Source organism: Carlito syrichta, unplaced genomic scaffold, assembly GCF_000164805.1.
Source record: "Carlito syrichta isolate Samal-C Ts95f unplaced genomic scaffold, Tarsius_syrichta-2.0.1 Scaffold304240, whole genome shotgun sequence".
Lineage (NCBI taxonomy): Eukaryota > Metazoa > Chordata > Mammalia > Primates > Tarsiidae > Carlito > Carlito syrichta.
The window spans coordinates 174,079-194,828 of NW_007248336.1; the positions used below are offsets into that span (position 1 = coordinate 174,079).

General features: G+C 42.7%; 1 protein-coding gene across 1 annotated transcript in view; it reads right to left on the minus strand.

The window, feature by feature from the left end:
• DPT (dermatopontin) overlaps positions 1-14,214 on the minus strand; it is a 29,334-nt gene extending 15,120 nt beyond the window's left edge. The window contains exons 1-2 of the mRNA XM_008059533.1: positions 13,881-14,214; positions 1,995-2,120 (exon numbers count right to left, since the gene is read on the minus strand). Coding sequence (XP_008057724.1) covers positions 1,995-2,120; positions 13,881-14,185 — 431 coding nt within the window. The 5' untranslated portion in view covers positions 14,186-14,214. The remainder of the gene's footprint in view (positions 1-1,994; positions 2,121-13,880) is intronic.
• Positions 14,215-20,750: the final 6,536 nt, after the last annotated feature.

Sequence of the window (20,750 nt, forward strand, 5' to 3'; positions counted from 1 at the left end):
AGCTGCACCTGCACATGCAGAGTAAGATGCGGTGGGCATACTGCAGCTGAGGCATATGCAGGGAGGCAGGGTGGCTCACTCAGGACCCAGCAGCCCCATCCTCCCAGCTGCAGCCCACCCCAGGCTGCCTCTTTTCCTGTTCTCTTCCTTTCCTGCCACTGAGCACACTCCCCTGGGCTGCCCTGTGCACCCCAGCCCTCATATGTTTCTTTTGAGTCCGACTCAGGGGAAGTCCTGCTGACATGGTGAGTAGATTCACTGGAATACTAGTGTTCGCTTGCTCTTTCAGAGGAGCTATGCATATTTTAACTGGCTTTGAACACCACCTTGCAAGGAAGGGAGCTGGTTTCACTGGGGGGCATCTTTCCTGGTAGCAGACCAGGGAAGGGGAGACTGGGGGAGGCCAGACCCCTCATGTCACAGCCACAGGCCCCTGTCTACTCCCCCTCTCGTCTTTGGGACCTTCATCTCTCATTCAAAACAGTTCTGGCACCTGGATTGCCTTTTGCCCACGTGCCTTTGGAGTCAAGATATTTTTAGAGCTCAAAACTTCCTCAAATGTCTTCTAGTTCTGGGAGTTTCAACTGGTGATTAAGGGGATTTTAGCAGTGGATTCATGCATGGCCTTTAGGGTTTGAAGACTTTTGAAATTCTCTGCTGACTTCTGTACAGAAACGCTTAGGTGGGTTTTTCCTCCTGAAGACAAGGTCTATAGTTTCCATCAGATTCTTAAATCTGTTGGAGACTCAGAAAAGATGGCCATATTCTGGTGATGTTCTTGGGTCTCCTCAGAGAAGTGGAGTGACTGAGTCCCCTCATTTACTGTGGGAGGGAATAGAGGTGGAAGGAGGAGTGGAGGGGATCCAGGAGGTGTCAGCACAGAAACTGGAACTCAGTTTCTTGTTGTCCACACCTGTGCTCTGCTCCTTGCAGCCCCTCCACTGCACAGGGCTTCAGGTCTTTTGTCCGGGACCTGTCACAGCTGTGTCATGAACCCTAGCCAGGTCAGCTCCCTGCCCCGATAGAGTAAGAACTCTTTATGGCAGCAGGTTTAAGGAGCCGGGGGAGGTCCCTGCTCTATCATATAGCTCTGAATTTACTATTGGTCATTACTTTAAAGAGAAAAATGTTAAGCTTTTGGAGTTATCTGTCCCTAGAGACATCATGCATTGCCTGGGTATCTGTAGAGAAACCTGTCTAATTGAAGAGAATAGCATGACCTGCGCGGCTATCCTTCCAAGCATCAAACTTTGGAGACACCAATCACCTGAATGAGTCAGATTCCACATATAGACCCTTCTGGGTCCCTTCACTCAAGGCAGAAACCCCTGGCGTGTTTGAGGACCAAAAATCTGGGATGAGTTTTGTTATCAACACCCAAGGTAGGTTATCAGGGGAAACCAAAAGATACACATTCTCCTAGTCTGTTGAAGGCCTAGGTTAGGAGATATTTGTCCAGGGAGAGGGAAAGGAACAAAACAGGCTGGAATTCCAGAGTGATCCAGAAAACAGCAGCGCCTTTTATTCCGTCCATTACTATGCACTAGACTCTGACCCAGGACAGGACTGGTTTCTCCCAAAGAAGGGCTGCAGGAAAACAGGCTCCCAAACAAGTCCTGCAGGCTAGAGGTGATGAGAAGTTCGTGTGAGATAGGAAAAAGAGCACTGGGACAGGAGTCAGTAGACCTTAGCTCAAGACTTGGCATCCCTACAAAATACCAGGGTGATTTTGGGCCAGTCACTGCCTGCTCTGTTGTTCTGTTGTCTTTTCTGCCTAAAAAAAGGGCATGAGAGCTTTGGGTTGTATAACTTGTAGGGTCCCTCTCAGGGTGAACATCCTTCTAGCTCATTTGTTCATTCTGTTCTATAGGCCCCTGTGGCATGCCAGGTTTGTGTGTGATGGCTCTGGCTTATTTGAAGGCATAAACATGGCCAGAGCATCCCCCAGATTCCCCCAGCCCCAGGAGTCAGGAGGGTTTGGTTGCCAGACTCACCAGCAGGAATACGGACACCTCTTGCTGTAGCGACAGCAGTAAAACTGCCACTCCCGGTCCAGCACTGACTCGAAGTAGCGGCTCTGGAACCCTGCCACCAGCCCATTGTTGGAGCATGTCTGGTACCTAAGAGAAAAGAGCAAGCCCAGGAACCTCAGGACAGCGACACATAAACAGACTCCTTCCCAAGACCCCCCTGCCACAGACTCTTCCCTGACCTAGATTCCTAACAATTTATTCCATCTTCATGCAAATAATAAAGTCTTTGTCATAGTTGTAGAAATAACATATGTTCTCCATTAAAATTCAAATGACTCGGAGTCTTTTCACTGAAGGAAATTTGGGGGAACACTGCTCCTGACATATCTAGTTGGATGGAAGGACGTGTAAATGGATAAAATAGAATTTTACCAATGCAGGACTATATTATTCATACTGTTTAGAAGAAAAGATAATATAATTCATTTTATTTGAATTAAAAAAAGACAAAAAGAAACACAATAAATTGAAGAACTTCAAATGAATATTTCTTCTGCTTAAAAGTAGAACCCTGGGAATTAAGCACAAGGATGACCATTTGCCCCTATCCCTGCATAGCACACAAAGCCTGGATGGGTACAATAACTTGTCAAACACAACTCAGTGAGGAAGTTGGGAGCACACGTTGGCTTCTCACTACTTATTCAAGAATCTTTCTATCACCCTCTAGACCATAAGCTCCACATGGTCAGGGCTAAGAATTCTATCCCTGAGGGTCCTGGCTACTGAAACTCTCCCTACAGAGTTGAAACACACCCACTGAATGCCTCAAACACCCTCAAAGGGTGTTTTCAGAAAAGAGAAGAGATAAAGTGAAAACAGGTACCCTGTGCTGACTGGTAAGAGAGACCTTGCTGACCCACAAGCTATCACACTTTTGGCAACTGGGTTTCACTTATTCTTTTGCATTGCTGAAAATGAACCTGTGGGTCTTTCAAAACAAGATATTACACGTATTGCATGGCTCTGATTAGGAAGCAGCTGTTCTTTTCATTTATTTATTATTCATTCACGCATATATACATTCAAATACACATTCAATCATTCACTTATTCAATACTACTATGATTGTGTATCAATCACTTTGCTAATGTATTAAGAGAAGAATTGAGAGATGGGCTTGATGCTTGGTCAACCATGCAAATTAGCTGGAATTTCCTGTTTCCCAGACTTATAAGACATTCCCAATAGACTATAGAACTCAGGTACAGGAAATCTAGAATGCAAATGAAGATTTGATTGAGACCTATGACCCTAGTTTTCATTGTTCCACCATTACTCACAACTCATCAGGATTATTACCACTTTGTAAATACCTGACACAGTTCAAGGGCCTATATGATTAGAATGGACAAGCATAACGGGATGGTAGAAAGATAGCTTTGGGGATCGATCTTCCCGGATGGTCTGCTCTTTCCTAACTCCTAGCAATGTGGGTGAGAGGTGACATCAATGAAAAACTCTGAGAGTCTTAAGCAAAGCTCATATACTTCCAAAGAGAGGTGCAGCAAGCTGAGGCCTTCTGTGACTTTCTCTCGTAACAGCACAAAATGTCGCCTCCCTCTAAATTGGGCCTTTGAGGAATGAACTGGCTGAGGGTTCCCTGGAGCTATTGTTTTACTGTTTTGCTTTGTCTTGTGCACTCAGATCCCTGCAGGGGACAGAGCTCCCATGGTGGTAAGTTACCCTAAGTAAAAATAAGTGTAGGAAGATAAGTGGACCTGTTTTGTGGAGTACCCGCTCTGAAGGCAATCCAAGTTCCATGAATTCCCTGCCAGCTGTCAGCCAGGCTGCTGTCCCACCGCCCAGTAGGAAGCGTGTGTGTCACTTTCTCACACGCCACCTCGGATAATGCCGCCCTGTGAAGATTATTTGGACCCTACGGGCTCAGAGCCTAAGAACATATGGTGAAAGTTAGATATTTGAACATGGCCCTCCTCCCGCAGCTTTGGTTGCACTACCTTCACATTTTGGTTGAGTGAGGCTGCTTGGGGGTTTGGTAGAGTGAACTCACTCCTTCTAGATCTAGATCTTTTTAGGGGTCCACCTTCACACTGTGGAAAGCAGATAGCAGAGTGATTAAGAGCCTGGGCTAGGCTGCTGGACTGCTGCCCTACAGCTCTTAGTTGTGTCACCTTGAGTAGGCCTCACACCCTCCAATGGTCTCAGTTTCCTGATCTGTAAAATGGACATAATAGTCACACATACTTATTAAAGTTATTGTGCAGTCCAAATAAAACAAAACATAAAATTCCTAGGATGGTGTCTTTGAATGCTTAACAAATTGCTTATTATTGTCATTATACTTTCACTTAAGTCTACACAGTAGTTTTGAGTATACACTGTGAAAGCTGCCCTTGGTCTCCTGTCTCCGGTCAGTGAAACATCAGTGCATTCCCTGATCTGTTATTTCCCTAAAACAAAGATCACTGAGGTTGGATGTCTTGGCCACCCACTTTGTAGCAAGGGTATGTTGGTATGTCTTAACACCTTCAGTAAATGGTAAAGTCCTGCAGGGAAAAGATCACTGAATCTCCATTTTGTATTCCCCACAGTGCCTGACACTGTTGTTCAGCAAATGTTAATGGAAGAATGAATGAACAAATGACTGACTGGTCCCTCTCCCATTATCAGAGGCAGAATTGACTATTAAGAGCCCATCACTCAGATGCACAAAGGGCCCTGAGACTCCCCTCAAGCGGGTCTCCTGGACCCCGGATGAGTGGTCCATTCTCCTGCTTTCCCCGTCTCCCTCAGGAACAGCCCTGCTCCAAGATGAGGGTGCAAATGCTGCCGGCTGGGGAACTCTTCTCTCTCACTCCTCTCACTTTCAATCACCTTTCTAAGCGCTCCTGCTTAACAAGACTCACCCAAACGCTGGCCACAGCTACAAGATGACAGACACAGCAGCCAGGCAGGCAAGAAGAGAGGCAGCCTCTGGGTGGACAGGACAGGAGGAGCTGGAAGGACTAACGTGGCTAAAGTGACTCAAACTCAATTTAAAAAGACCTGGATGACAGTCAAAAGACAGACCTGAGTTTCCCTTTCGCTTCACAGCCGCCCCCGGTTGTTGCTCCTGAGTGGTTGGAAAACAGAGTGTCAGCCAGAGACAACGCTGAATTTCCTGCTGAACTGTGTGGCATGAGCCCAGCTCTAAGGAAATGGGAACATGTGACGGCATCGGGACCTCTTTAGAGACTCACTTGCCATCTGAGAAGATGTATGTTATTTCTCACCATCTCCTTGATTTCAGTTTCACAGGCTGGAGCATTGTTGGCCCCGCTCTACCTCACACTAGAAACGTTCTAGAAGGAAAATCACAAGGCCTACACTTCCTCTGACAACACATTTGTGAACCTGTTCTGAGAAAATGGTCTTAAAGAAAATGATTTACCTCAGGGCCATCACTGAAATCAAAGACAGAAATCCTTCTCCTGTCTGTAACAGGAAAACCTAAAGCTACAGGATGTAGAAAGGAGTCCTTATTGAGACCTCAGTAGGCATGAGTGCCAGGCCTACCCCAGACCTCACAGGGTCTGAGGCCACCTCACCTAAGTCACTGCATGGATTCAGTAAAGTAATGCCTGCAAAACCCTTGGCCAAGATATAACTGGAAGAGCCAGGGCCCAAACTTGCACTTATTGAGAACAAGGTTCATGTTCACAAGCTGTCTGAGAGCACAAAAATATCACTTCGAGATTGTCCTTCAGGTTTGATCAGTACTTGGCCAGGTTTTCTCCCTTTTGTCTGCACCTTCAAGTCCAAAGCTATTCGACAGGTAGAATGACAGAGGCCAAGAGGCCAGAAGAGAAAGGTTTGGGTATTCTTCTCTCTTTGTCCCTTTCCTCCCTGTTCCCACCAGACACTCTCATGGGTTGTGTTCCCTTATCTAACTATGTGCTTGGTTAGAAGTTCTGAGGGCTAATACTAAAGCACACTGGAATGCAAGGAAACGCCTCCATCCAGAGATAACCTCAAGTCTGTGGTAAGTCAACAACTCTGAGACATTACATGGGGCAATAACTTGACACAGCCGCTGGAACAAGTCATGTAGACCAGCACCGATTGTCACCCCTGCATGATCCCTGCATCCAGTTTCCCATTTTATACCCCACACCAGCCCCAAGATTGAATTAGTTTGTTTGAGACGTAAGCCTATTTGTTTTCCCCTCTGCCAGCTTTTGGAATAAAGACTCTTCCCTTCCACCATCTCTCATCTCCTGAGTTTGGCCTTGGGCGGCAAGTAGCTGAGCTTGCGCCCAGTTACATGTGAGTATCTGGTTTTGTTTGTGAACTCCTCTATGGAGCTTGAGGGTCTCCTTCTGGTCCCCGACGGTCTCAGTCCAAACTTACAGAAAGCCCAAACTCTTAGCAATTTGGGGGTGGGATTGAGTCAAGTGTAGACGAGGGTGAAGGGAAGCAGAAGCATGTTGGTTGAGAGCTCTCAAAACTTCATTAAATAGACAGCAGACGGGCTGGTTGTGCTGGTCTTTTCCTTCCCAACTGCATAAACATACAGGTGTGTTTCAAGGGAAATTAGCCCATCTTCAACTCCACTGCAGAGTTGGACCAAGAGAAGTTTTGTCCATGGTCCAGACCAGGGGCTCACTCCAAGGAGCATAGCCTCCTTAGCTCCCCCAGATTTCTTCCTCCTCCTCAAAGGCAACTGAGGCCTTAGATTGAACCAAAGAGTTTTATACTTTTAGAATAAAGCTTTGACTTTTGTTAACTCTATTTTCCCCAGAATAATTCTTTCAGTTGCTATCAGGCATTTATAACAGAATTTTAGAATATTCATTAAGTCTCTCAACAAATATTCATTAGAATCTATTCTATGCCTGGTGCTGTATTAGTCTGGAATCCTTTCAGAGGACTAGTACTGATAAACAGACACTGTGATGATACAGATTTTGGAAAGAAGACGTAGGTACCAACAACAGAGGAGTAGAGAAATAAGAGGATGGGTCAGATGAAGGGGCAGTGAAATCACAAGGGGCAGGGAGAATCCCAGTTAGGAAGAAATTGGCCCATTCAAAGGAGCTTTTAAGGTTCAGGATTTCTCTCTGAAGCCAAAACAGAGTGGCTCCACAACACATCTCACCTTTTTTGCTGGTATTTATACCTGCTTCTGTAAAATGAGGACGACAATTCCTAACCTGACAGTATTATATGAAGAGGTGCTATATGTCAAATGCCAGCACAGAGCCTGGCACAGAGTATGCTATTAAAGGTAGGAAAGTACTAGTTATTATTACTATCATCATAAATATCTGGAATTTCATATAAAGACAAGCTATATTCTAGTCTCTAGAGACAACTTTCTGTAAACAATGGGGCCTCCATCAGGAATTGTCAGGGTTGAACTTCTCCAATGGGACAAGGAGACGAACCTCAGGAAGTAGATATGAGAATATAAAAGGCAATATCAAGCCTTCTCTTCTTCAAGAGGTTTCCCCTCCTTGACAATTTCAACTCATACTGATTTTTCTTCCTTGTGACCTGTTGTTGTCACCCTCACACATTTCACCTAACACATACTATCACTGAGTTGCCTCATGGTGCAACAGTGCAAGGTGTTTGAAGACCAATACTGCACCACTTCCTGTCTGCCCTCTGGCTACAATGGTGGGGACATGAGCAGTTCCCTTAAATGGTGCTACATTGCACACAGTCTGCTCTCTTCCTGCCTGCATCTGGTAAGAGTTCTGTTGCCTTCTCCAAGTCAAGTTTTAAGCCAGCTTGTCTCTCTACTAGGTTTTAAGATGGTGGTGAAGAAATGACTGGCTGAACAGCTTCTCTGGATAAAAATACCTAACACAGAACAGTGGGAGAACACCTCCCCAACATAGAAATTCCTGGCCCTTTTTAGAAAACACAGACAGAAAAGGCTACTCTAAAGGCCTCTGAGAAGATTCAGATGATCACATGAGATGCATTTATGTTCTGAGAGTAACTCCAGGCCACGGAAGGATCGTATGAACGATGTTAGCAGCAAAGTAAATTTGATGTGAACTTATGAATATCAATTATTACAATATTTTTTAACCAAGAGATCTAATGCTACATTGGTGTCTACTGAAATGTGATCAACATTCAAAACATAACATTTATAGATTGTAATTAAATTGTATGTTTCTAAAGCAAAATGATACACATCAGAGCCTCTGTAATCTACAATTTGGATTTCAATTCCAGCTCTGTAATTTACCAACTGTGTGGTCTTTGTCTTCACGAGTCTTAGTACCTACAGAATAGTCATGATAAAGTAATGATCAGTAGCCTTCAGCAAGGGCTTACTGTGTGCCAGGCATTGTGCTTAGCACTACACATGCATTACTTTCATTAACACAGCAACCCTGTGAAGTGGGCTCAAGTAACCAGTTTTCCACCACCTTCTCCATTTTATATACAAGGAAACTAAGGTTTGGAGAAGTTAAGAAATTCTCCTAAGGACACCCAACCAGTAATGTACATATATTATCTCACTTAATTCTCACAAAAGTTCTGGGGAGTTGTTTTGTAGATGTAGACACAGAGGATTGGATAGTTGAGATGACTTATGTAAAGGTAGCAATAGGGCTGCATTTTGAGAGTTACTCTGACTCAAAAATTCATAAACTTTTTATTCCTTCAAGATACATCAATACACGTGTATGCGTGTGCGCGCGTACACACACACACACACACACACACACACACACACACACACACACACAAAGGTATCCTAACTCTGTGTAAACCTCTTATCTCTTATTGCTCAGGAAGATTATGTTGGGAAAAACGCACTGGGAGTGAATTTTTGCCATCCTTACAAGAACAGCCAACAGTCATTTTTTTGTAAAGCTCAAGTTCCCCCAGACAATTGATTCCCGGCACTTAGGAGAGTAACTTCGATGGAAAGTTGGCAAGAATCCTAGATCTGCCATAACCCTATTCTCCCACACCCAACCTTCTTGCCCTCAGAAGCCATTCTTACATAGATTTGATATCTTCTTCAGGTCAGCACTAAGTATGGCTTTATCCAAGAACAAAAATAACACGGACATCTCATGTTGCTGGTGTGCATCGAACTAGCTGGCTGGGTTCTCTCTCGCTGTCCACTGGAGACGTGCAGGCAGATCTCCTCATGTGTAAGGCAGAGATAATAGTTAACACCTGCCTTCCAGTATTGTTGCAAAGATCAAACACGATTAACCTTTGAGTAACTCAGGGTGTAGACTGTATGGTATTCATCTCCATATTCTGGAGTCTGGCAAAGTTTGTGATGATAAGCATTTGATAGTAAATGAGTGAGCAAATAAATGTATGAATGAGGAATACTTTATAAACTACAGATCACCACATAAATTAGGGTTAAGGGTATAAGAATTTATACTCTTATAATGTTTTCATTCATTTTTAAATTGCTCCACTCTCTGGGTCTTAATTTCTAATCTACGATGTATGGAGGTTGCTCTGATCATACCTGAGCCTCCTTCCAGCACTGGGATTCTTGAATTCTGTTATGCTCGTTTGTTCTCATCTTTATTTTTAAACCTTTTTATTTTGAAGTAATTTTAGGTTTACAGAAGAGCTGTAAGGATCATTCATAAAACTTATGTATACCCTTCACCCAGCTTCCCTTCACGTAATCTTTCACAACTCTGGTGTGTTTATGAACACTAAGAAATGAACATGGGTACAACACCCAACTCCAGACTTTATTTGGATTTTACCAGTTTTTCCACAAATGTCCTTTCTCTATTCCAGGATCCAAACCAGGACAGGCTACTATGTAGCATTATACCCTTATGGTTTTTGAAATAAAGAGTTTACTATTCAATTTTTAAAAGGTATTGCTAAATTAAGATTATTGAGAGAATAGAAATGCAATAAAGACTCCATTCTGTGATAGCATAATCAACCATCTTCTGTGCATGCTTTAGAGATCCCTGGGGAAAGCTCAAAAGACATCCTGCATGTTGGTAACAAAATGAGATATAAACAATAAAGCGGAACTCCCTGTTATAGACACTGGAATACTGATAATCAAAGACATAAGCAAAATGGTTTCCCCTGGGAAGATCTGTGGGTATCTCTGTTGAGGGTGCTAGGAACACTGGCTGGGAAATGGACTGCTGGGAGCACTAACTTGTCTGCTTTGGTCTTTCACTGCATTTTTGCTGGGGGCCTACTATACACAGCACTTTTCTAGGTAGAGGGATGCAAAGCCCCCTGAGTTGATGAGGCTTGTATTTTGGTGAAGGAGACAAACAATAGACAAATACAAATCAGGCAGTGACACGTGCACTGTAGGAAACAGCAGGTTGAGGGAGTGGGGAGCGGAGATGTGGGTGGAGAGGGGTTGGTCATGGGAAGCTTTCTGGAGGAGACAGGCGCTGTGTGCTAAGAACTCAGAAGCAGGAAGCAGGGTGGTCTTGGCCAAATAAGGGAAATAGTCAGATTGTGGAAAATGGAGATCCTGCCGAACCTATCCAGCTCAAATTTACCTGGATGCTAAAACTGTGGCACGATTTTCCTTTCTCCTCTTCTCCCTTGTGTGGCTTGGCGTTGGCAGATTCATAAATTCAGCTCTAATGCACACTGCCACTTTAATGTCTCCTTGGTATTTTCTGAAGCCTAGTGTAAAGCAGGTGGCAATAAACAGAGCCCTCTTTCTCTGAATCCAAACTCTGTGAGGCAGTCTTGCCTGATGCAAGCCACATCAGTTCCAGATTCACCAAACCTTTATTGACTGTCTGTGATGTGCCAGGCATTTGATTTAAATTTAGATTTTCATTAGAGCTCTCTACTACTTTCTCCTAGCAGCTTGTGAGGTAGGTGCCACAACTTTCTTTTATTTTATTTCCTGCCTCTATGTCTGCCAGGATGAGGAACCGAATGTCACAGAGCTAAGAGATGGCACAAGCAGGAGTTGCAAGTGGGGTTTCCTGATTCCAAACTCAGAGCTCTTTCTCCACATGACAGCCCAGCCTCACTAGAAAATTCCAGCTACGTCTTGCTCCACACAAGGTCCAATGTTCTACAGCCTGGGGCAAACCAAGGCAGGACAAATTCCCTGACAACAACCCAGGCGTGCCCTGAGGTGGCGAAACACCACTCATGGGGACCCAGGAAAAGCCTCCTGGTGGTCACTAGTGGCAGAAGCCAACACCCACACTCCAGAACCCTGCACCTGCAGAGGAGGTTTTCAGCAGTTACCAGTGTAAACCGCAGTACTGCAAGCCACTCTGCTATGACGGCAGCACCTTTTAAAGACCGTGCTCCAATTATCAGGTTTCTTTAGTAGATCCTATGTACTGTTGTCTAATCTGTGTCTGAGACTCCTCCCCTTTTTAAAAATAAACCTGAAAGCAAATGTAGTTATACAAGGCAGCCAAATTGCACAAAACCCTCAACAACTCTTCTCCCAGAACAGACTAAGAGACTGCAGCCAACAGGAAGATGTAATTGCTCCCCAGCCTGTGAGTAATTTCTTTCCTTCCAGATTTTTTCCCTGAGACTGGAGTCTAAACTCAAAGTCACAATCACTTAAAAAATGCCTCTTGGGTATTTGGTGTCAGACCTGGGACAGCTGAATCTTACTATAAAGAGTGAGTTCTCACTCCTGTGATTAGTGGCATGAGAAGGAGGCAATGGAGAGAGGAGGGAGGAAAGGAAAAAAAAAATGCCCTGAACCCTGCACACCCCAAAATGCAGAGAAAGAGGAGGCAGAAGAAATATCTTGCCTGTTGGGTTTTCACTTGACTTCCGTGGGTCAAACAAAATCATGCTATTTCACCTTCTTCCTCTTTTGCTTTTCTTCAAATAGTTCATGGCAAGTTTGAAACTAAACATCATTTGGCTTCTTTCCCTAGCAGGGAGGAGCACAAAGATCAACAGAACGCAGGAAAATGCCAAGTACATTCTTAGGGGCAAGAAGTGGCTCTGTGGAGCCTTCAGTGATCATGCTGTCTGACTGCTTGTTTTCCAGATGAGGTGGGAGCCTAGAGGGCTGGATGCCTGGGCCAAGGTCACACCACACGTTGTCATTAGAACTTGTGGCTCCGAACTCAGGCTTGTGACTCAGAGCTCTGGGTTCTTCCTCTAGGTCTTGAGGAATTGTGACTAAGTGCTGTTTGACTGTGACTTTGGAAAGGGGGTGATGGTGGCCCTGAGATGGAAGGACTAAAGGGGCAGTTGTAACTAGGTCATTTCCATGCTCCATGCCAGGCAGTGGGTCTGGCTGCGGGAGTCACTGGAGACTGCCCTCAAGGTGAGCCTGGTCTCTGAGTCTGCCTCTGTCAGAAGAGGTTTTGGATGATTAAATCTGCTCACCAGAGGCTGCGGAGTGGATGAAGACAGCCCACCAAAGGCTGTCCAAGTAGCCTCTGCAGCCCTGGTTCCCCTACCTGCAGCTGCCTGTGTGCCTCCTCTCCCCAACCCCTCAACAGGCTGGTAGGCCCCTCCTCAGTCATGGCAGCCAAGCTGGTCCCTGTCCTCCAGGGCTGGGCTTCTGCTGTGATCTGCAGACACCAGCCCACTCCAGGATGAAGAACCACCTGAGGCTGGTCCTGTGCCCTGGATCTGCTGGCAGAGAAATGTTGGGTGGGAGCCCACGATGGGAGGAGGCAGCCAGCTCTCAGGGGACCATCTCTGTGGCTAAGCACACGCTCTTAGAGTGAAGACTCTATGGAACCAAATCCCAGTTTTCCAGGTGAGGAAACTACTGACCCACGGCTTGACTATGTATAAACGATGTGTGAATCTGTTTTAAGCATTACGTGAGATAATCCACATAAAGCTCTGAGCATGGAACTTGCTCAGGGTGCACACTCAATAAGTGGCAGCTGTTTTTCTACTTAGAGACCCCTCTCTGGTCTGGCTCCTCCGCCCATCAGTGTTCTCCTTCTTTGATTTCTCATCACTGTCTGTCTGCTGGTCATGTGACCCTTAGGGTTTTATGCTTGGCTATTCCAGCCCTACTACACTAAGTGCTCGCTGCTGAATCTCCCCCCAGTCTGCCTCCCCCATGGTTGGTCTGGCCTCCACCCTCTCCCACAAGATCCCTACAGTCCTGGCTCCATAAGCTGTGAAAAACCCGCCTGGTAGTCATTGGCTACCCTTGGGACAGTCACACCCCACAGAGAAGTACAAGCTCAAACTAGTTCCATGTCATTGACTAGGGCGGAGAGCAGTCAGGGGAGGACAGCACCTCTCTTCAAAACCCTTAGTAAATTATTTTCCAGCAACGAAATGCACTTTAAATTCAGGCAGAAAGAATAATTGAGAGGGCATATTTTCTCAGGGCAGCAGAGACCTGTTTACTTCCCTTGCTTTCTTGTCTTTATCCCTCTCCCTCATGCACTTGCTCTAAATCAATATTTCTGAAACTGTCTGTGCTGAGGGGCCAACTGATTGTTTTCCCCCAAACTATTGTGGACCAATACTTTTGTAAAATGGTAAAAAATAAATCGCTGCGAAATGAAACTGCTATCCAAATGGTAGAGCAATGTTCAGTTGCTATAAAGTTTCTTACTTTCAATTTCCATGCTTATCTTTTTGAAGTCTGGGAAGCTTTTTGCAGACCCACAACAGCCCCTGGACCAAAGAGAGAGTAGGGCTGCTTCTGGAAGGAACAGAACCATAAAGGAGGCTAACTCCTATGGACACTCCCCATCCTAGGTTTTGTCCTATAATGCAGTCCACAGCTCTGCCCCTCCCCCCCCACCACCACCCCCAACCAGAGCATGCGTTGGTAAGGGTCAGGGCATAGGTTTAGATGCTGATATTCTTTGAAAGTCAAGCAACCTCCAGCAGGAGGGATATGCAGATGTCCCCAGCCCAAGTGCAGTGACTGTCCCTTACCATTCCATGCCAGCCCTGTTGATCTCCTCCCACCAGCACTCCGTGGGTTCCCCGAGGCTCTGGGGCGTGGGCATGCAGGCGTAGTTCCACTGTCTGTCAGAACCTTCCTTCTTGCTGAAGATGCTCCTCACGGCCACCACCACCTGCCCATGGGGACACTGGTAGCTGAAGCCTTGCCGGTTCAGATTCACCCACCCATCATCACCGTAGTCGTGGTATTGCTGGTACGGGTACCCATAGTCACCATACTGGCCCCAGGCCACAGTGACCAGTGACAGAAGCACCCACAGAAGACTGAGGTCCATGCTCCCTGGACTTTTGGCAAAAAATGTCACTCTGGGTTTGCTGAGCTGTTTTATACAGCTGCCGCTGACATGTGGCTTCCAGATGTGGGTGAGAAGGATCCAACTGCAGTGTGTCATCGTTCAAGCAAAACTTTTCCGTGCTGAGATACTGGCTGCAAGGACATTCGGCTTGTTTTAAGGTGGAATTCTAAGAATAGGCAAAGAACATGTAAGTCAAAGAAACTCCCTGGAGAATGAACAACTTTGCAGATAGGTTACAGACTACGACTACTTCACCCCTTTCAGGAGACATTCACTTGAAAAGGACTGATGGGCAGCATCTTTGTCCCTCACCCCTTTTGGTCCCACCTCACTCCCACTAGCAAACCCCTGCATTTGCTCTCCAAACCAGCTTTCTAGGACCACACAAATATCCAGACAGGGATTTTAGAATACCAAAATAATAGGCTGAAGAGATAGAGTCATCTAGATTTCTGTAAGCCTGAATGTCTGGTTTCTTGTAAGTTCTTAGTCCAACATTTTTTAACTTTTAAGTACAAGCATGAGTGTACCATTTGGCAGAGCTACTCTGAGAATTCTCAAGTTGCGTATGGAAGTACTATGGGCCCATGGGGAGATATGTCGGACATTACCTCTACACTTAAGCATCCTCCCACGCTGTGGAAATTGGACCCAGCCTCATCTAGGAACTGTGCCCTGCTCTCAAAAATATAATGGGTTTAATCTGAATAAACCCACTTTTTGTCCTTTGGTTCCCCACCCCCACATCGAGTTTTCTTTTCATTGAGGTATGAATCACATAAAAATAAATTCACTTTTTAAGATATTTAGTGCATATTCATGTAATCAGTGCCATGACTGAGACACAGAATAGTTCCACCAATTCAAAACATGCCCTAGTACTCCTTTGTAGTCAAATCTTCCCCAACTCCCAGCCCTTGGTAATCACTGGTCTACTCTCTGTGCCTAATAGTTTTGCCATTTCCAGAATGACAAATAAATAGAGTCAAAACACATGTAGACTTTTGCGTCCTTCTTTCACTTAGCAACATGCTTTTGAACCGCATTTGTGTTTTTGTACATGTTAGCATTTTTTTTCTTTTTGTTGTTGAGTAATACTTCACAGTAAGGATGTACCACAGACTGCTTATGCATTCACCAGTTGAAGGACTTTTTTTTTTTTTACAGTTTCTGTAAATTCATTATGTATGGTGAATAACATAAAAGTAATTATGAATAAGGTTGATATAAACAACCATATATAGGTTTTTGAGTGAATAAATTTTTATTTCATTTGGGCAAATACCTAGGAGTAGGACTGCTGGATTATAAAGTAACATATAATTATCTTTAAAAGAAACTTCATGGCTGATTTCCAAAGTGGTGGTACCATCGTGTACCTCTACCAGAAAATTGCCTTTTCTTTTTTTTTTTTTTGAGGTGGGGTCTCACTCTTTGTCATCCAGGTTGGAGTGCATGGCCACCACAGCCTCGACCTGCTGGGCTGAGGCGATCCTTCTGCCTTAGCCTTCCAAGTATCATGTGGAGTTTTTCTAGTCCCTTTTCCATGAATAGAATCTGTTTTCTAGAATCTTAGCAACAGGCAGGAGCTTCCATTACAGCTGTTCATCTCCACTTGAGATCCCCCAGCTTGTTTTCTTGGAATCTGAAGAACCCAGTATCTATCCCACAAAGCTGTATCCAGGACTACCTGTCCCCACGAGCCTGCCTGATCTCACTAATCTTACAGCTAGAGCTACCATGGCTGGACTCCCATAATGTGCAAAAGTAAACAGTTTTGTACTTTCGGCCCCTTTGATGTCGATTTCTGTTACTTTGAGCTGAACACGACCCAAGTCATTCTGTGTCTTGGGGAGTCCAGAAACTGTTTTTTTTTTTAAATTTACAAAAAAATTTAGAATCAGGGGCTCCACGTGCATAATCATTACATGGACATAATGTGTAGTGGTGGGGATTGGGTCTCAGATGGCCCATTCCTCAGGTAGTGAATATTGTGCCCTGTAGGTGGTTTCTGAACCCTAACTCCCCTCCCCCCTTATTGATGTCCCCAGTGTCTATTATTTCCAACTTTGTGACCATTTAGCTTCCATGTATGAGTGACAATATGCAGTGTTTGGTTTTCTGTTTCTAAGTCACTGATTGGTTGATGGACATTTAGATTGATTCCACATCTTTGCAATTAGGAATTGTGCTGCTATGAACATTCAGGTGCAGGTATCTTTTTTATATAATGACTTCTGTCCCTTAGGGTAGAGATCCAGTAGTGGGCTTGCAGGATCAAATGGTAGATCTACTTTTAGTTTTTGAATAATCTCCATACCACTTCCCCAAGAAGCTGTACTAATTTACACTCCCGCTAACAATGTATAAATGTTCCCTTTTCTTCACCTCCATGGTACAACTATTGATTTTTAATTTTTTTAATAATGGTCATTCTGACTGTAGGGTGTAAAGTGGTATCTCACTGTGGTTTTAATTTGCATTTCCCTGATGATGAGTGATGTTGAACATTTTTTATATGTTTTTTGACCATTTGTATATTTTCTTTTGAGAAATATTTGTTCATGTTATTTGCTCACTTTTTAATGAGGTTTTTTTCATTTTACTTGCTGATTTGTTTGAATTATTTGCAGATTCAAGAAATGAGTCCTTTGTTAGACAGTATAGTTTGTACAGTTTGAGAAAATCTTCTCCCATTTTGTTGGTTGCCTTTTTGCTCTGCTGATTATTTCCTTTGCTGTGCAGAAGCTTTTTAGTTCAATTAAGTCCTACTTACTTATTTTTGCATAGTTGCACTTGCTTTTGAGGTTTTAACCATAAAGTATTTGCCTAGGCAATGTCCAGAAGATTTTTTCCTAGGTCTTCTTCTAGGATTTTCATGGCTTCAGTTGTGACATTTGAGTCTTTATCCATCTTCATTTACTTTTTTTATATAGGGAGGGATAGGGATACAGTTTCATTTTTCTGCATGTAGCGATCCAATTTTCTCAATACCATTTGTGAATAAGGTGCCTTTTTTCTAGTGTATGTTTTTGTTTGCTTTGTCAAAAATCAGTTGGTTGTAGATATTTTAGTGTATTTCTGGATTCTCTATTCTGTTCCATTGGTCCATGTGTCTGCTCTTGTAACAGTTACATGCTGTTTTGGTTACTACGTACTTGTAGTATAATTTGAAGTCAGGTAATGTGATGTCTCCAGCTTTGTTCTTTTTGCTCAGGATTGCTTTGACTATTCTGGTTCTTTTTTGTTGCATATGAATTTTAGAATTGTTTTTTCTAATTCTGTGAAAACCAATATTAGTAGTTTGATAGGAATTGCACTGACTATGTAGATTACTTTGGGTTATGCTGGTCATTGTAATAATATTGATTCTTCCAGTTCATGAGCATAGGTTGTTTCTCCATTTGTTTGTGTTCTCTGCAATTTCTTTCATCAGTTTTGTAGCTCTTGTAAAGATCTTTCACCTCCTTGGTTAAATACATTCATAGGTATTTTAGCCTTTTGGCTTCCATTGTAAATGGAATTGAGTTCTTGATTCGATTCTCAGCTTGATCACTATTGGTGTATAACAGTGCTACTGATTTGTGTGTGTTGACTTTGTATCCTGAAACTTTACCAAATACATTTATCAAGTTCAGGATTCTTTTGGAGAAGTCTTTAGTGTTCTCTAGATAAAACATCATATTGGTGGCATACAGAGATAGTTTGGTTTCTTCTTTTCCAATTTGGATACGCTTTATTTCTTTCACTTGCCTGATTGCTCTGGCCAGGACTTCCAGGACTATGTTGAACAGGAATGGTGAAAGTGAGCAGCCTTGCCTTATTCCAGTTCTGAGGAATAATGTGTTCAACTTTTCTCCATTCAGGATGACATTGGTTGTATGTTTGTCATATATAACTTTTGATATTTTGAGGAATGTTCCATCTATGCCTATTTTGCTGAGTGTTTTTTATCATGAAGCGATGCTAAATTTTATCAAATGTTTTTTCTGCACCTATTGAAATGATCATATGATTTTTTTTTTTTTTTGAGTTAGAGTTTCACTGTCGCCCAGACTGGAGTGCAGTGGCCATTCCTGGCCACCGCAGCCTCGACCTGCTGGGCTGCGGTGATCCTTCCACCTCAGCCTTCCAAGTAGCTGGAAATACAAGCGCATACTAACACGCCTAGCTAATTTTTTGATTTATTGTAGAGATGAGGTCTCGCCAAGTTGCCCAGGTGGATCTCAAACCCGTGGGCTCAGGCAATCCACTCACCTCGGCCTCCCAAAGTGCAGAATTACAGGCTGAGCCACTGAGCCCAGCCCCTATGATTTGTTTAAAACCTTGCTTATGTAGTGGATCACATTTATTGACTTGCATTTGCTGAACTACCCTTGCATCCCTGGAATAAAACTCACTTGGTCATGGGGTATCTTTTTTTTTTTAATGTACTGTTGAATTCAGTTTGCTAAAATTTTTTTGAAGATTTTTGTGTCTATGTACATAAGGCATATTGGCCTATAGTTTTCTTTTGTTGTGTCTTTTCCTGGCTTTGGTATCACAGTGATACTGGCCTTGTAGAATTAGTTAGGGAGGATTCCTTTCTTTTCAATCTTGTGGAACAGCTTCAGAAAAATTGGTAACAGTTTTTCCTTGAAGGACTGGTAGAATTCAGCTGTGAGTCCATTGAACCCTGGTCTTTTTTTTTTTTTTTGAGAGACTTCTAATTACTGTTTCAATCTCACTACTTGTTACTGGTCTGTTCAGGGTTTCTATTTTTTTCTGATTCAAAGTTGGGGGGTTGGAAATCTCCAAGAATTTATACATTTCTTCTAGATTGTCTAGTTTGTTTTCATAGAGGTGTTTATAATAGTCTCAGATGACTTTTTGAATTTCCATCATATAAGTTGCAATGGTTCATTTTTCATTTCTGATTGAGCTAATTTGAGTCTTGTCTCTTCATTTCTTAATTAATTTAGCTAGTAGTCTATCAACTTTTTATCTTTTCAAAGAACCAACTTTTTGTTTCACTGAACCTTTGTATTTTTTAAAATTTAAATTTCATTTAATTCTGCTTTGATCTTTGTTATTTCTTTTCTTCTGCTAGTTTTGTGTTTGATGTGTTTTTGTTTTTCTAGTTCCTTGAGGTGTGATGTTAGGTTGCTGATAGGTGATCTTTTAGTCTTATTAATGTAGGCCTTAAGTTCTACAAATTTTCCTCTGAGCACAGTTTTGACTGTGTCCTAGAGGTTTTGATAACTTATTTCATATTGTCATTCATTTCAAGGAATTTTTGAATTTCCATCTTGATTTCATTGTTGGCTCAAGGATCATTCAGGAGCAAATTGTTTAAATTCTGTCTTTGTTTGGTTTCATGAGTTCTTCTTGAAGTTAATTTCTAGTTTTATTCCACCGTGGTCTGAGATGGTGCTTGGTATAATTTCTATATTTTTGAATTTATTGAGATTTGGTTTGTGGCCTATCATATGGTCTATCTTAGAAATGTTCTATATCCTGATGAGAAAAATGTGTATTCTGTAGTTTTGAGATGGAATGTTCTATAGATGTCCGCTAGTTCCACTTCCTCTAGAGTCTTGTTTGACTCTAGTGTTTCTTTGTTGACTTTCTGCCCTGATGATCTGTCTATTACTGTAAGTGGAGTGTCAAAATCTCCCACTATTACTGTATTACTGTCTATCTCTTTAGTATAATTAATTTTAAAAAGCTGGGGGTCTGGTGTTAGACGCATATACATTTAAGATTGTGATGTTGTCTCATTGGCTTGATCCCTTATCATTGTATAATAGCCATCTTTGTCTTTTTTTTACTTTTGTTAATTTAAAGACTGCTTTATCTGATATGAGAATGACTACTCCTGCTTGTTTTGGGTTTTCATTTGAGTGAAGTATCTTTCTCCATTCCTGTACCTTGAGTCTATAGGAGTATTTGTGAGTTAAGTGGATCTCTTGAAGGTAGCAGATATTTGAGTTACATTTTTGTTAATCCATATGACAGTCTGTATCTTTTTAGTGGAGTATTAAGACCATTTACGTTCAGAGTTCATAATTAAATGTAAGGTACTATTCTATTAAGCATACTTTTTTTTCTGGTTGTTTTATTTATTTATTTTTCTGGATGTTTAGATCTCTGGTCAGAGAAGTTTTTCTCCATTATTGCCTCAAATAGGTTTTCCAAACCTGTTGCTTTCTCTTCTTCCAAAGGAACACCTATGCTTCTTTGGTTTGGACGTTTTACATAATACCACATTTCTTGGAGACTTTCTTCCATTCTCTTGATTGTTTATTCCTTATTGTTGTCTGATTGGGTTAATTCAAAAGCCTTGTTTTTAAGTTCTGAGATCCTTTTTACTGCTTGTTCTAGTCTACTAACTTTCCATTGTATTTTGTACTTCTCTAAATGTCTCTCTCATTTCCAGAATTTCATCTTGGTTTTTTTTAAGGTGTCTATCTCTTTGGAGAATTTTTCATTCGTGTCCTGAATCATTTTTTAAAATTTCTTTATATTTGTTCTCAATTTTCTCCTGACGTTAACTGACCAGTTT